This window comes from Lithobates pipiens, unplaced genomic scaffold (genome assembly GCF_037356315.1).
Source record: "Lithobates pipiens isolate NorthernLeopardFrog02 unplaced genomic scaffold, aLitPip1_a1.2 Scaffold_22, whole genome shotgun sequence".
Classification (NCBI taxonomy): Eukaryota; Metazoa; Chordata; class Amphibia; order Anura; family Ranidae; genus Lithobates; species Lithobates pipiens.
In genome coordinates, this window is record NW_027507784.1 from 14,720,994 (window position 1) to 14,737,695 (window position 16,702).

At 48.9% G+C, this 16,702-nt stretch overlaps 1 protein-coding gene across 4 annotated transcripts in view; it reads right to left on the reverse strand.

Annotated features, from left to right (window-relative positions):
- PFAS (phosphoribosylformylglycinamidine synthase) overlaps nt 1-16,339 on the reverse strand; it is a 30,121-nt gene extending 13,782 nt beyond the window's left edge. The window contains exons 1-14 of one of the 4 annotated variants that reach the window (XM_077446936.1): nt 16,172-16,339; nt 9,576-9,719; nt 8,176-8,311; nt 6,232-6,337; nt 4,127-4,313; nt 3,932-4,037; nt 2,128-2,268; nt 1,870-1,994; nt 1,488-1,616; nt 1,269-1,400; nt 1,058-1,186; nt 769-842; nt 530-686; nt 392-453 (exon numbers count right to left, since the gene is read on the reverse strand). In XM_077446936.1, the coding sequence (XP_077303062.1) occupies nt 392-453; nt 530-686; nt 769-842; nt 1,058-1,186; nt 1,269-1,400; nt 1,488-1,616; nt 1,870-1,994; nt 2,128-2,268; nt 3,932-4,037; nt 4,127-4,313; nt 6,232-6,337; nt 8,176-8,311; nt 9,576-9,693 (1,602 nt within the window). In that variant the 5' untranslated portion in view covers nt 9,694-9,719; nt 16,172-16,339. Of the gene's footprint in view, nt 1-391; nt 454-529; nt 687-768; nt 843-1,057; nt 1,187-1,268; nt 1,401-1,487; nt 1,617-1,869; nt 1,995-2,127; nt 2,269-3,931; nt 4,038-4,126; nt 4,314-6,231; nt 6,338-8,175; nt 8,312-9,575; nt 9,720-15,673; nt 15,817-16,171 lie in introns of those variants that run through there. The other 3 variants (XM_077446933.1, XM_077446935.1, XM_077446934.1) reach the window with 3 other exon arrangements.
- Nucleotides 16,340-16,702: the final 363 nt, after the last annotated feature.

The window sequence follows — 16,702 nt, forward strand, 5'->3', positions numbered from 1 at the left end:
GGGTAAGGGTGTGAAAGAAGGACTCGGGTATAGGAAGATTGGGAGGATAAGAAAGGTAGAGTTACTAGTGCCTGCAGATAAAAAAAAGGCATAAGAACTCAGGTATGGGAAGGTAGGTAGGGGAAGTAAGGAACAAACACTGGTTCCTGCCACCAGAGAAAGGGGTAAAAGAAGGACTCGGGTATGGGAAGATGGGGAAATAGGAGGAAAGGTAGTGTTACTGGTTCCTGTAAACCAAGGTTAAAAAGGCATAAGAAGGACTCAGTGAATGGAAGGTAGGTAAGATAAGTAAGGGACAGTCATTGACTTCTAAATCCAGGTTAAGGGGCAAAGGAATGATCTGGGTATAGGAAGGTAGGTGGGTTTTGTAAGGGACGGTCACTGCACCTACCTGGAAGGTTTTGGTATAGATGATGGCTCCTTCAGGTTCGCTGAGCTCTTTCAGGACGTTACCTGCGGAGTGGATCAAGCGAGTCAGGATGGAGGTTTAAACCAACAGAAATAACAGGGAGAAGATCCAGGTTCTCACCATTCCCTCCTGCACCCTGGTCATGAATACTGCAGACAGGATTCCTCTCTCCCCTCTCCACGCACGCCCGAACTGCCCGATTCATCTTCTGCTCCATCTCCGCATCGCCTCGCTGAACTGCGCCAAAGTCCAAATCGCTGGCGTTGTCCCCCTGAACCTGGAGGATGGTGAAGAATAAAAACGTGTGTTCTCCATCTTCTCAATAAACAATACAGCCCTGCTCCAGAGACCATCCTCACCTGAATGGAAGAGGCCGCTCCACCTCCTACACCAATCCTGTACACTGGACCTCCAATCTTCACTACATGCATTCCTACAGGAACAGGACATAAATAAATACAAGATATATGGGACATTGACCGTGCAAATGCTGCAGTCAATAACAGATCAATTGGTGGCTGCCGCTTTGTTTGCAAAAAAAGAGGTTTTACCAATTGGAAATTTCTGCTTAAACGTTTCCCCCCACCCATAAAAGTTAGGTTTTAAAAAGATAAACATTTGACCCGCTCTTCACATCACATCCCTCACCTGGTTCTGGCATCTCCTTCTTCTGGTGAATGTCCTCCATGGAACCAATGCCAGCGCTGAACATGATGGGTTTCACCCATTCCCTTCTCTCTCCGGAGGGCAAGCGTAGGCCGAAGGAACGGGCAAACCCTGTGGATAGGTCACAAAAAGATAACTTTAGCTCACCAGTGATTATTTGTGTACAGAATAAAATGCGCTGAACATAATTTACCTGCTAGCACTGGCTCTCCAAACTTGTTGCCATAATCAGAGGCTCCATTGCTGGCTTCAATTGCAACCTCTATAGGCCGGGCAAACTGGACTGGGTACTGAAAGGAGTCTTCCTCCCAAGGAAGGGGGTAACCTGGGTGGAGGTGGGCATATACTCCAGTGAGCAAAGAACAAGACAGCCATGCAAGGGTAGAAGATTGGTCATATGCAGCCAACTTACCTGGAATGTGCAAGTTGCCGAAGCAGTATCCAGCAGTGCCTGCTATGACATGAGCACCCTTCCCTGTGCACTGCACATCCCTAATACGCCCGCCTGTGCCTGTGGTGGCACCACTGAATGGAGCTACACCTGAAAGAGAGGGGGGAAGTCACATGACCCTTAGACTTATAAAAACACAGGCATGTCACATGACCCTCAGTCCTATAATAGAGAGAGGGACATACATGTTACATGACCCTCATTCTCATGATGGGGAGAGACACACATGTCTCATGTTAGACCCTCAGTCTAACAATAGGATGGTGCAGAAGCATAGACTTGCCACATAACCCTTTGCCTCATGAAAGGTTAGTACAGGGTCACAATCACGTGTGGGTCTCACCTGTGGGGAAGTTGTGGGTCTCAGCAGTGAAGATGAGGTGCCGGGTGGAGCTGTGCAGGTGATAGCGGCTGGCACGTAACGGGTCATCAGGAATCAGACTTTTCACTTCTCTTCCCTGAATGGCACTGGGTAGATAAAAGGCCAAAACATCTTATAAAAATGCATTCAATTAATTTCTCACATGAGTGCGACTTGATAATTGTATCCAAAAAGTGTTCAGACATGGCAACGTACGGCACCAATCCTCTTCACACCTACCTGCTGTTATCACAGAATTTGATGACATTGTTGGGGTTACTGGTGTCCTGTGTCTTCATGATCAGATCAAACAGCGAGTGAGCCTTCTCCTCTCCGTCTATCACCAACCGACCCTTGAAGAACCAATGTCGGCTGTGCTCACTGCGGAGGAAGAAGGTAAAGAAACAAAAAATATAATTAAAAACGAACAAAAACACACACACACACACACACCATAAAAGTTGGAGAGAGAGAAAGAAGGAAGGAGAAAAGAGAGAGACAAGAGAAGAAGAGGAGGAGGAGGAGAAGACCCAAAGAGAAGGGAAGGGAAGAGAAGGGAAAGGGGAGCAAAGAAAAGAGAAGAAAAGGGAAGGGGAGCAAAGAAAAGAGAAGGGGAGCAAAGAAAAGAGAAGGGGAGCAAAGAAAAGAGAAGGGGAGCAAAGAAAAGAGAAGGGGAGCAAAGAAAAAGAGAAGAAAAGAAAAAGGAGGAGCAAAGAAAAAGGAGGAGCAAAGAAAAAGAGAAGAAAAGAAAAAGGAGGAGCAAAGAAAAAGAGAAGAAAAGAGAAGGGGAGCAAAGAAAAGAGAAGGGGAGCAAAGAAAAGAGAAGGGGAGCAAAGAAAAGAGAAGGGGAGCAAAGAAAAGGGGAGCAAAGAAAAGGGGAGCAAAGAAAAGGGAAGAAAAGGGAAGGGGAGCAAAGAAAAGGGAAGGGGAGCAAAGAAAAGGGAAGGGGAGCAAAGAAAAGGGAAGGGGAGCAAAGAAAAGGGAAGGGGAGCAAAGAAAAGGGAAGGGGAGCAAAGAAAAGGGAAGGGGAGCAAAGAAAAGGGAAGGGGAGCAAAGAAAAGGCAAGCAAAGAAAAGGGAAAGGGAGCAAAGAGAAGGGAAAGGGAGCAAAGAGAAGGGAAAGGGAGCAAAGAGAAGGGAAAGGGAGCAAAGAGAAGAGAAGAGAAGGGGAGCAAAGAAAAGAGAAGAAAAGAGAAGGGGAGCAAAGAAAAGAGAAGAAAAGAGAAGGGGAGCAAAGAAAAAGAGAAGAAAAGAGAAGGGGAGCAAAGAAAAGAGAAGGGGAGCAAAGAAAAGAGAAGGGGAGCAAAGAAAAGAGAAGGGGAGCAAAGAAAAGAGAAGGGGAGCAAAGAAAAGAGAAGGTAAAGGGAGCAAAGAGAAGGGAAAGGGAGCAAAGAGAAGAGAAGGGGAGCAAAGAGAAGGGAAAGAGAGCAAAGAGAAAAGGGAGCAGAGAAGAGAAGAGAGGGGAAAGGGAGCAAAGAGAAGAGAAAGAGCAAAGAGAAGAAAAGAGAAGGGAAAAGGGAGCAAAGAGAAGAGAAAGGGAGCAAAGAGAAGAGAAGAGAAGGGGAGAGGGAGCAGAGGAGAAGAGGAGAAGAGCAGAGCAGAAGAGAAAGGGAGCAAAGAGAAGAGCAGAGCAGAAGAAAAAGGGAGCAAAGAAGAGCAGAAGAGAAGAGAAGAAAAGAATGAGCAGAGAGGAGAGAAGCAAAGAGAAAGCAAGAGGGGAAGAGGAGGGAGAAATAGGAGTAGAGGAGGAGACAGGAGATGAGAAAAGGAGGAGAAAAAAAAAAAAAAGTGGAAGGAGAGAAGAGAGTGAGACAGGGAAAAATGAAGAGGAGGAGAGGGAGGAGGGATGGTTCTCATATGATTACTCAGTCAAAGACGGGAAACATCCCGGAGCCCTAGAAATGATTTAATAGAAGTAGCCGGTGATGTTCAGCCATGTTCCTCCACAATGGGGTAAAAACAAACAAGCTTTGCAGTTCTTCCCATTGACTGAACTGCACAGTCTCTCTCCATCCTGCCGCCCGATACACACAAGTATCACTGACCTATTGGACTGAGCCAGATCAAAGCACTCCACGCTGCTGGGGTTGCGGCCAACACTCTGGAAGAGCCCCGTGTAATAGTCCAGATCCCAGGAATCAAACGCCAAACCTGCAGATGGAAAGAATGTATATGGGACTTGAGGAAACATTCCAGATATCTAATCCTGGGAGAATCCTTCCATTATGGGGCTCACATACCCAGCTGACTGTTTGCCTGCTCCAGTGCTGCCCGTCCACACCTGATCACATCCACCTCATAAACCTGCTCTGGACGCACCGAGATCTTAAAGCTCGTCACCGGATCCGGATACACACATTCCGTCATCCGATCGTACAGCGACGCAACGAGCTTCTGCTTCTCGCTCTCCTCCAGCCGTCTATGGAACTAAAAAAAAATGTATAGTGTATGAGTGGCTGAGAGCGGCACACAGGACAAGCAGGAACCCAAAACATTACTGGGCGTGTAGAACAAAATGACCACCCATTGTATGGTACGTAGCAATAATCCTCTAATATAATGGAGGCAGCTACTCAGAAACATCTATTGCACCAATTCTTCATTGTCTACATGGCAGGATACAGCAGTAAAACTCTGCATTTTGGCTAAAGCCCTACTATAGAGTAAAACTTTGTACGAAACGCGTTAAGGTCTTTACGTGTGTATCCTGCCATGTAGGCAATAAAGATTTGATACAATGGATGTTACAGAGTAGCCAGCTTCATTATATTAGAGGATTATTGCAACAATCCAAAGATGTTTGGACCAGAGCCCCTGTCCCCACTCTTAGCCCTTGTACACACGGTCGGCCATTCCGATGGAAAAGGCCCGATCGGACCGCGTGGTCAGATCATCCGACCGTGTGTGGGCTCCATCTGACTTTTTCCGTCAGAATGTCCGACCAACAAAGTTTGAGAGCTGGATATAAAATTTTTCCGACAACATGGTCCGATCGTTTGTAGAGAATTCCGATCGGACAACGTGCCACTCATGCTCAGATCAAATTACGAGACCAACGCTATTGGCTACTAGCTGCAAGGTAGTCCTGTCGCAATGACCGAACGTCATCACGTTCCGAATGATCAGATTTTCCGACCTTGTGTATGCAACACCAGTTTCGGACAAAATCTATCGGAAAAATAAATAAAAAAATCAGACGGATTTTGTTGTTGGAATGTCCGACCGTGTGTACAAGGGCTTCCGGGTAATTTGTGGCAGAGCATGTTCTTTTTTTGGACTGCTGTTGTATGGTATGTTTGGTCATTTTAGGCAGGGCAAAGGTTGATGGGAAGCAGAGAGCAGCATGTCATACAATATTCTCCCTCATTGACCTGTTGTCAGGGCTGGCTTAGCCCTTCCACCTCTGGACTGGCCGCTCAGCTGTCGGCTAATTGCCAGCTCTCTTCTCTTTCCACAGTTACCAGCTGTTCCCGATGATGCTCGTCTGACCTGCCTATTTAAAGCCTTCCTGCTCACTCTTTCCTTTGCCTTAGCATTGGTCACATCACTAGGAACCATCTCCTGCTGTTTGTTTCAAGACCGGCTTGCTGACATCCCTCCTGGCTTCTATTCTGCTTGCAGTTGCTCTCCTTGGATCCCTGACGTCTGGACTGGCTGATTACCCGATCTGGCTACTGGACTCTGGCTATGCTTTTTTCTATTTATCTTTTTTATTAATAAACAAGTGTGATTTGATTGTACTTCTGTCTGTTTCATGGTTCCTGACACCTATAGCTTTATGGTAACGTGACCTTGTCCCTATAGAAAAGTATCAATACTTACACACAACCCCCCCCCCTCCCCCTCCCCCCATGTGGTTCCCGGGGAGGCAGGATCAGGTCAGGTGTGTGAATATCTGCTCCTCCTGCTGGTTTCTTTGTCACTACAGGACCCACGGCCTGGTGGAAAGTACCACAGCATGTAGCAAGGGGAGCAGGCATGGAATACACCCAGAAGGGTTGATTACATTCAGCGGTCAGGGGGCAAAGGACTGAGGTTTAAAGACAAGGGCTGCCTATAGAAGTACGGGTGCTGTTCTTTTCCTGGGTGCGATTGATTTATTTATTACAGGTACACCAACTAGCTGACCAGCATGTCTTTGAATCTTGGGAGGAAACTCGCACAAGGCCAAGGAGAGAAAACTCCATGCAGCTAGTGTCCTGGTTTAGCTTTGAATCGAGAACCCCAGTACTGCAAGGCAGAATTCCTAGCCACCCAACATGCCCACATTAGCTCCCAATAACCTGATGTTGAACCCCCAATAAGCATCTTTTGGGTTTAGTGATCCCCTGAACCCCCTTCCTACCTTTATCAGGAATCTCTTGGAGCATTCTATCCTGTCCACAGCGGTCAGTCCGATGGAGCGGCAGATGGAGACGGCGTTGGTGGAGGAGGCGGTGGAGAAGTTCAGCCTGTAGAGGATGGCGACATTTAAAAAATAAATAAATAAATAAAATAAAAAAGGAATGAATAGAGGAACTGAACTTCATTTCAGCACTAATGAACTAGGGAAGGTTAGAACCCACCCCCCCCCCCCCCCGGTTTTTACTGTTGGCTTTATTCCTGCTTGGGAGATTTTCTGCTTCCCAGCGAGCCTTTATTAGTGGTGTTATATTTTCCATTCAGGCCGAAGTAGTAGAGTCCTCTTTAGTCCCACCCAACGACCCACCATGCTCTGCCTTTATTAGAGCCATCACATAATACCTGGTATTTTGGGGTATGCAGAGGGGGGTTGTCATTTGACCATCTCTAAGGATGCCACGCTGAGCAGCCAATTAAAAATACCCAAACACTACCATGTGAGGAAGGGGTGGCGCCATCAACACTGTGTACAATCTGAGGAGGGGGTGGCGCCATCAACACCATGTAAGTGTTGAGGAGGGGTGGCGCCATCAACACGAGGAGGGGGTGGCGCCATCAACACGAGGAAGGGGTGGCGCCATCAACACGAGGAAGGGGTGGCGCCATCAACACGAGGAAGGGGTGGCGCCATCAACACGAGGAAGGGGTGGCGCCATCAACACGAGGAAGGGGTGGCGCCATCAACACGAGGAAGGGGTGGCGCCATCAACACCATTCAATCTGAGGAAGGGGTGGCGCCATCAACACCATTCAATCTGAGGAAGGGGCGGCGCCATCAACACCATTCAATCTGAGGAAGGGGTGGCGCCATCAACACTAGACTTGTGCACAATTTTCATTTAGTTTCGGTTCGTTGTCATTCGTAAAATACATAATTTCGTTCTGTTATATTCGTTATGTTACGTTAATACGTTTTCGGATAATTCGTTATTATTCGTAGAGTGTCGAATTCATTCGTTCGTATTCGTTGAAATTTGCTATTTATGTATGTATAGACATTCATGATAATGATTCGTAGTTTGGAAAGTCATTTGTTTATTGAATCTTTTAACACACACAATGACAATGTCTCTTCTCCTCGGCTCCAATACAATACAACACCCTTCTCACTCAGTTCTCAGGAATGCACTTTGCCAGTAATCCAACCTCCGGCACAAAATTAAATTAGCTGATTGGACTGTAAGATTTACTTTGAGCTGACCTTTTGTTTCATTATATCTTTAAAGAATTACTAAATCATGTCGAATTCATTCAAATTCATTCGTTATATTGCTTTCGTATTCGTTGTTATTCGTTATTTTTTCTATTTGGACATTCGGATGCATCCGAATGTCCGAAAGATGCAAAATTTGGCCGAATTTAGATTCGTTACGAAACGAATTGCACAAGCCTAATCAACACCATGTAAGTGCTAAGGAACGGGTGGCGTCAACACGGTGTACAATCTGAGGAGGGGGGTGGCGTCACCATTCCCAGCTCCAACAGAGGAGCAGAGCAACAGGAAAGGGGAGTACAAGTGTTTGTTCCTTTAAGAGACATGATGACAAAAGTGGTAGAATCTGTCACTACGAGGCACAACACATTCCATGCAACAAGCTGCCTTCAATCTGAACTTCCAGATCCAGCAAACCAGTTACAAGAGCAGAGGGACAAGGATTCAAAGTACAACAGCCATGGGTGGAAGGAGAAGGTTGCCTGGAACAAATTTTAGAAAAGAATGGCTGCAATCTACAAAGTGAAATAGAATTAGATTATTTATTTATTTTATTTTATTTTTTTAAATAACCTAAAAATCGTTTGAATGCCGCACAACACATCGTATTTAAAGAGTTTAACTTCAAGAGATCTGGATGTTTATGGTGCAATAAAAATACTGCCTGCGGCTCACCTTGGTCCAATCTCCACGAGCAGGTCTGAGGGTTCCGGGTGTAGAAAAGACACGTCTGAGGTGCTCTGGGGGTCAAAGGGGCAGCTGAAGAGCCAACGCAACGACTCCGCCTCCTCGCTAGAAGGCGGGGCTTCACCTGCACAGAAAAAAAAAAAAAAAAAAAACAATACAGATACCTTTATATGGGATGGACAAGATTACTAACGTTATGCAAAAAAAAGGGAAAATAAAACTTTTGTAATTTTATGAGAGGTGGCAATACATCATAAACAACTAAATATGGCCAGAGAAATACAACCACCAATCAGAATTCATGTTTTTTTTTTTTTGTTTTTTGTTTCCCTGGTGACTTGACTACAAGCTGTGATTGGTTCTCTCCAGATTCTCTTTTGCTCCTCATGATGGATAAATTGTTAAAACTCAAAAAGGACATCATCAATAGACAATACAGTGCAATTTTAACGGGCTGCCCTACACTCAAAAAAAAAAAAAAAAAAAAGCGCGCCAAAGTAGGGCCCTTTTATTTTTTTTTATTTTTTTTTTAAGCTGAATTTGGGAGATTTTAAAAGTTTTCAGCGTTTTTTGTCGTGTGACAAAAATGCCCGTTTCTTTACCGCGTTTGGGGTGCCATCAACATTGAATACAACCCAAAAGGTGTGGCTAGAACACGATCTGGAAAGCAGGCAGAATCTATTCTTTTTCTTTTCGATTCCAACATTGGAAGATGGCTTTATTCTAGCCCATTCTTTACAAAATTCAAATTTTTTGGAAAACAGCTATAGTCTAATACACAAGGTCTCTGAAGGAAATCAGTAATAGGTTTACGTTTCAAATTCGCTTGATTTAATTTTTCCCAAAATTTGTCTTGAATTTGGATAATTCTTTATTTCAGACTTGTTTATAATTCGTTACTATTGTAATTCAGAGATTTGGATACATCCAATCTATGAATACCAAAAATATCAATTTGGAACGAGACGAGCCGTACATGTCTCCCGGAAGCCTGTGTGACGGGGTGACAACCTGGAAGCACAATTAGGAAATGGGGACAGAGCGTTGTCACCCTATAACAGGAAGGGCCTGAACAAGGACCTCCATGGCGGGATCACCATGGATTATTATTTTTAAGGAAGGCTGCAGATATTAAAAATGACCCTTGCAAAAAAGTGAATATTTTAAAGCTTCTATAGGAGGTTTTGGCGATTGGGTTTACATCTACATTATATGAATAAAATGTCGCCTCCGACACTTCCTCTGTCTATGCAATAAAGATTATTATTGATTATCCATCAATCCTTTGACACATCAGTGGCCTGTCTGTGGCCCTCTTCAGGACTATGATTGGCTCAGACACCAAGCCACACAGTCTGGGGGAGGGGGGGGGGGGGGGGGTCACTTACCCGTCCAGTTGACGTTGTAGCAGAGCTCTCTCTGAACGCTCTGGATATTCTCCGCTCCGGGCAGACGCAGGGAGTGGGTGGAGCCCTGGAGGGCGCAGTAGAAGTGCAGGACCACCATCTTGTCTGAGGAGTGGGGACGGGCACCTGGGCAGGAAGAAGAAACCAAGTCAGAAAACAAAAAAAAAAAAAAATATATACAATTGTGTTACAGCTGGTTTACAAGATAATAGATCATTTGGGGTTAAAATAAAAAAAATTATAAATATATATATATACACACATACACACAGACACACACACACACATACATACACACATACACTTTTTTTTTTTATAAATATATTTTAATTATTTCCCCCCCCATCGAGGCTTTGAGAAAACCCAAAGCCATCTTGAATCTTTTTTTTAAATGTTAAATCAGAGTTCATAGCCCATGAATAAGACATTGTTTTTCTGTCTTATAATGAGAGTCTGCACCACCTTCCCAGACCATAAATGTAAAGGTTTATACATGTATAGATAAAGGGGAGATTCTACAGATGAAATCTGAGATCACAATTGGTATGACCAGAATTAAGCAACAGAAGCCAGAGGGCTTATTCACAATTCGTCTCATATTGCATTTTAAATGAGGTTTTCTTTTATAATGTTTATAGTATATATATGTATTAGTTATTCATTTATAAACCTGTCCACATATATACTATTATACGTTTATTGTTAGAATAATGACTTCACTTTCATGGCATTTACAGGTCTCAGTTAATTGTGTGTGGGGACCCCCCCCCCCCCCCCATAAATTTTTAAGAAGCGCCAGGATGGCTGGGGATAGTAACACTTGATTGTCAACCATTACACAATCAATGGTGTTTTTCTAAGCCTAGGTCAGAAGGTTATGACAATCACATTTAAAAAAAAAAAAAAAAAAAAAAAGGTCATTTCTGATACAACCCTGCCCCCTAGAGGGGAAAAATAGTAATTATTCAAAATGGCGTTTATTATGGTTGCCATAGAAACGTATAAACATCATGGTCATTTGAGAGTAATAAGAAATACACACCCACTTTTAGGGAGAAGATAAAAAGTAGCTACAGATCACATATCTGGAAGTCTGATGGGAAGAAAGAAAGGTAGCTGAAGAAATGTAGGGAGGGAATCCCTTTGGAACTCATCACCTCACTGAAGCTTCTCAAGATAAGACTTCTTAAAGCTCTGCTAACGTATGAAGTTTGTTTATTATACCTTTTAGGTAATTTAATTGTTTTTTACATATACATTACTAAAGACCATTTAAATATATGGCAAAGCAAATTGGAGTTGTATTATTTTTAACTACTTCCCACCCGGCCAATGTATATATATATGGCCGGGTGGGAGCTCTATCCTTTTGACTGGACGTTCAAGAACGTCCTTCAGAAGGAGGGGGGATCGTGCCCATGCAGCGACGCAATCCCGATGCGCTCGTGTTACCCGGACATGGTGCATCTTGGATCGGCAGGAGGGCTCTGTGATTGGCCCTCCTGATCCCATGACGGCCGTGTCCAATCAAAGCCATCATGTGATGTAAACAGCCAGTTGCAAGGCAATCGGCTCTCGTCTCTTCACACGGAAGTTGTTGCTGAGGAGAGGAGAGCAGATCAGATCAGATCACTGCAGCCGGCTGGTGATCAGTGAGCATGAGCTGTTTTTTACAGTTTTTTTTGTTTTACGCAAATTTTTCTACTACTGTACAAGATCAGACAACTCGCAGATGATTGCAGCCCCCCCAAACTACAGCCTTCAGAACCCATCGCATCCCTAGAACCGAGCGCAGCCCCCCCCCCCCCCCAAGCCCATCACATCCCCAGAACTGAGCACAGCCCCCCGAAGCCCATCGCATCCCCATAACCTAGCACAGCCCCCCAAAGCCCATTGCATCCCCAGAACCTAGCACAGCCCCCCCAAAGCCCATCACATCCCCAGAACCTAGCACAGCCCCCCAAAGCCCATCACATCCCCAGAACCAAGCACAGCCCCCCAAAGCCCATCACATCCCCAGAACCGAGCACAGCCCCCAAAGCCCCCCGAGGAACTGAGCACAGCCCCCCAAAGCTCATCACATCCCCAGAACCGAGCACAGCCCCCCAAAGCCCATCACATCCCCAGAACCGAGCACAGCCCCCCAAAGCCCCCGAGGAACTGAGCACAGCCCCCCAAAGCTCATCACATCCCCAGAACCGAGCACAGGCCCCCGAAGCCCATCGCATCCCCAGAACCGAGCGCAGCCCCCGAGGAACTGAGCACAGACCCCAAAGCTCATCACATCGCCAAAACCGAGCACAGCCCCCCCCCAAAGCCCATCACATCCCCAGAACGGTGCACAGCCCCCAAGGAACTGAGCACAGCCCCCCAAAGCCCATCACATCCCCAGAACCGAGCACAGCCCCCAAAGCCCCCGAGGAACTGATCACATCCCCAGAACTGAGCGCAGCCCCCCAAAGCCCATCACATCCCCAGAAGCGAGCGCAGCCCCCCCCAAAGCCCATCACATCCCCAGAAGCGAGCGCAGCCCCCCTCCCCCCAAAGCCCATCACATCCCCAGAAGCGAGCACAGCCCCCCCAAAGCCCATCACATCCCCAGAACCAAGCACAGCCCCCCCAAAGCCCATCACATCCCCAGAACCAAGCACAGCCCCCCCCCCCCCCAAAGCCCATCACATACCCAGAACTGAGCACAGCCCCCCCCCCAAAGCCCATCACATGCGCAGAACCGCGCACAGCCCCCCCCCCCAAAGCCCATCACATCCCCAGAACCGTGCACAGCCCCCCAAAGCCCATCACATCCCCAGAACCGTGCACAGCCCCCGAGGAACTGAGCACAGACCCCAAAGCTCATCACATCGCCAAAACCGAGCACAGCCCCCCCCCCAAAGCCCATCACATCCCCAGAACGGTGCACAGCCCCCCAAAGCCCCCGAGGAACTGAGCACAGCCCCCCAAAGCTCATCACATCCCCAGAACCGAGCACAGGCCCCCGAAGCCCATCGCATCCCCAGAACCGAGCGCAGCCCCCGAGGAACTGAGCACAGACCCCAAAGCTCATCACATCGCCAAAACCGAGCACAGCCCCCCCCCAAAGCCCATCACATCCCCAGAACGGTGCACAGCCCCCAAGGAACTGAGCACAGCCCCCCAAAGCCCATCACATCCCCAGAACCGAGCACAGCCCCCAAAGCCCCCGAGGAACTGAGCACAGCCCCCCAAAGCTCATCACATCCCCAGAACCGAGCGCAGCCCCCAAAGCCCCCGAGGAACTGATCACATCCCCAGAACTGAGCGCAGCCCCCCAAAGCCCATCACATCCCCAGAAGCGAGCGCAGCCCCCCCAAAGCCCATCACATCCCCAGAAGCGAGCGCAGCCCCCCTCCCCCCAAAGCCCATCACATCCCCAGAAGCGAGCACAGCCCCCCCAAAGCCCATCACATCCCCAGAACCAAGCACAGCCCCCCCAAAGCCCATCACATCCCCAGAACCAAGCACAGCCCCCCCCCCCCCCAAAGCCCATCACATACCCAGAACTGAGCACAGCCCCCCCCCCAAAGCCCATCACATGCGCAGAACCGCGCACAGCCCCCCCCCCCCAAAGCCCATCACATCCCCAGAACCGTGCACAGCCCCCCAAAGCCCATCACATGCACAGAACCGAGCACAGCCCCCGAGGAACTGAGCACAGCCCCCCAAAGCTCATCACATCCCCAGAACCGAGCACAGGCCCCCGAAGCCCATCGCATCCCCAGAACCGAGCACAGCCCCCGAGGAACTGAGCACAGCCCCCAAAGCTCATCACATCGCCAAAACCGAGCAAGCCCCCCCCAAAGCCCATCACATCCCCAGAACGGTGCACAGCCCCCAAGGAACTGAGCACAGCCCCCCAAAGCCCATCACATCCCCAGAACCGAGCACAGCCCCCAAAGCCCCAGAGGAACTGAGCACAGCCCCCCAAAGCTCATCACATCCCCAGAACCGAGCGCAGCCCCCAAAGCCCCCGAGGAACTGAGCACAGCCCCCCAAAGCTCATCACATCCCCAGAACTGAGCGCAGCCCCCCAAAGCCCATCACATTCCCAGAAGCGAGCGCAGCCCCCCCAAAGCCCATCACATCCCCAGAAGCGAGCGCAGCCCCCCCAAAGCCCATCACATCCCCAGAAGCGAGCGCAGCCCCCCCAAAGCCCATCACATCCCCAGAAGCGAGCACAGCCCCCCCCCCCCAAAGCCCATCACATCCCCAGAAGCGAGCACAGCCCCCCCCCCCAAAGCCCATCACATCCCCAGAAGCTAGCACAGCCCCCCCCCCCCCCCAAAGCCCATCACATCCCCAGAAGCTAGCACAGCCCCCCCCCCCCCCAAAGCCCATCACATCCCCAGAAGCGAGCACAGCCCCCCCCCCAAAGCCCATCACATCCCCAGAAGCTAGCACAGCCCCCCCCCCAAAGCCCATCACATACCCAGAACCGAGCACAGCCCCCCCCCCCCAAAGCCCATCACATACCCAGAACCGAGCACAGCCCCCCCCCCCCCCAAAGCCCATCACATACCCAGAACTGAGCACAGCCCCCCTCCCCCCAAAGCCCATCACATACCCAGAACTGAGCACAGCCCCCCCCCCCCCCCAAAGCCCATCACATACCCAGAACTGAGCACAGCCCCCCTCCCCAAAGCCCATCACATACCCAGAACTGAGCACAGCCCCCCCCCCCCAAAGCCCATCACATACCCAGAACTGAGCACAGCCCCCCCAAAGCCCATCACATGCGCAGAACCGCGCACAGCCCCCCCAAAGCCCATCACATCCCCAGAACCGCGCACAGCCCCCCCAAAGCCCATCACATCCCCAGAACTGAGCACAGCCCCAAAAGCCCATCACATCCCCAGAACCGAGAACAGCCCCAAAAGCCCCCGAGGAACTGACCACAGCCCCCCAAAGCTCATCACATCCCCAGAACTGATCACAGCCCCCCAAAGCCCATCACACCCCCAGAACCGAGCGAAGCCCACCCAAAGCATCCCCATAACTCAGATTATAGATAGATAGATAGATAGATAGATAGATAGATAGATAGATAGATAGATAGATAGATATTCTCCATTCAGATATTGTCTGCTGTTGCTGTCCCCAGCAGAGTGCATTTGGCATCACTCCGCCTGTAGCGAGAGACGGAGCTATACAGGAAGCATCAGCTTATACAGCTCTGCTCCACAGCTGCTTGCTTTGCCGACTTCATTAACAACACAGATGCTCTGGGATGGTGGGTCTGCAACCCATGGTCTGGGCTTGCCAATCTGCCATCCCACAGAAGGAGGTCGCGGGCCACATCAGAGGGCTCCTCAGGCCACATGTGGCCCCCGGGCCACTGGTTGGGCACCCCTGTTGTACAATAAAAACACAACAAAAATGTATTCCACTTCCTCCGATATACAATGATCACTGATAGCCTGGGTACAATTATTCAGAGTGTACTATGTTCATAAAATAACAAAAACAAACAGGAAATACAAAAAAAATTAAAAAAAGTTACAGATAATAAAAGCACAACAATCCAGGTTTACAAAACAAGGATCAGCAACAGTTCAGAGATACAAAGTTGCAGAGAAGAACAGAGAAGAATAAAGCACAACAACAATTCTAAAATGGACCAGGAAGGAGATACAAAGTTACAGATTATAAAGTATGTTTCAGATTTATAAAAACAAACAAACAATCAGGATGGACACAGAGCAGAGACAAAGTTGCAGATGAGAGTAAAGCACCCCAGAGAATAATATATATATTATATCTCACATCACAATGGAGGACAGTTACTAAAACTATAGCACTCAGAATCTGGTGCAGCTGTGTATGGTAGCCAATCAGCTTCTAACTTCAGCTTGTTCTGTTAAGCTTTGGCAATAAGACCTGGAAGCTGATTGGTTTCTATGTAGATCTGAGCCGGATTTTGCACTCTCCAGCTTTAGTAAAAATCAACCTCAATGATCAGCAGCAGAGGAGATACAAAGCTGCAGCCAGGAACTAAGCACTGGCAGAGGTTATTCTACTGAGTTTGTATCATAGTCACCCCGCACCTTCCAGGATGTGCACCCTGCCTGGCACCGATCACTGTGCACCCTGCCTGGCACCGATCACTGTGCACCCTGCCTGGCACCGATCACTGTGCACCCTGCCTGGCACCGATCACTGTGCACCCTGCCTGGCACCGATCACTGTGCACCCAGCCTGGCACCGATCACTGTGCACCCAGCCTGGCACCGATCACTGTGCACCCAGCCTGGCACCGATCACTCTGCGCCCAGCCTGGCACCAATCACTGTGCGCCCAGCCTGGCACCAATCACTGTGCGCCCAGCCTGGCACCGATCACTCTGCGCCCAGCCTGGCACCGATCACTCTGCGCCCAGCCTGGCACCAATCACTCTGCGCCCAGCCTGGCACCGATCACTCTGCGCCCTGCCTGGCACCGATCACTCTGCACCCAGCCTGGCACCGATCACCCTGCAACGACTTCAGCACACAGAGCGCAGGCTCCATTTGCAGATTTCCTGTACAATTCATACAATCGCTCACCTAGACCATGTGCTTCCAGAGCAGAGCCTGCTGGAGGAGGAGACACTTAGATATACTGCTATGGAGGAGGGGTAGGGAAGAACAAGAGATGGGGGAGGGGTGACAGGGAAGGGAGGTAGCAGAGGAGGAAACTCAAAAGCTGAAATAGAGAACTGTCTGTGCTCAGATGCAAAGATCTTTGACGCAGTTGGCCGGCTTAAACATGTATTGCAATGTATGTGAACCAGGATTCCAGATTTGATCCATAGGCTGGACAGAACTATGGAGGGGGGTATAGCGGAGTGCAAAGAGTTAATCTTCAGTGAAGGTAAAAATCAGGAGTGGAGTGTTGGGAGGGTGACAGGAAGAGCGCGGATCATCGTGCGTACACTCCTCTCAGGCTGATAATTGTCTTTCCGGTCTGATGAGGGTCACTCGTTGTGTGTTATGTACTCCGGACCCTCGTGATGTCCTCATGATTGTCCCCGAGTAACCCCCCCCCCCCCCCCATCAGAGCGCCCTCCACCGCGGAATGATCAATAGCCTGCAAAT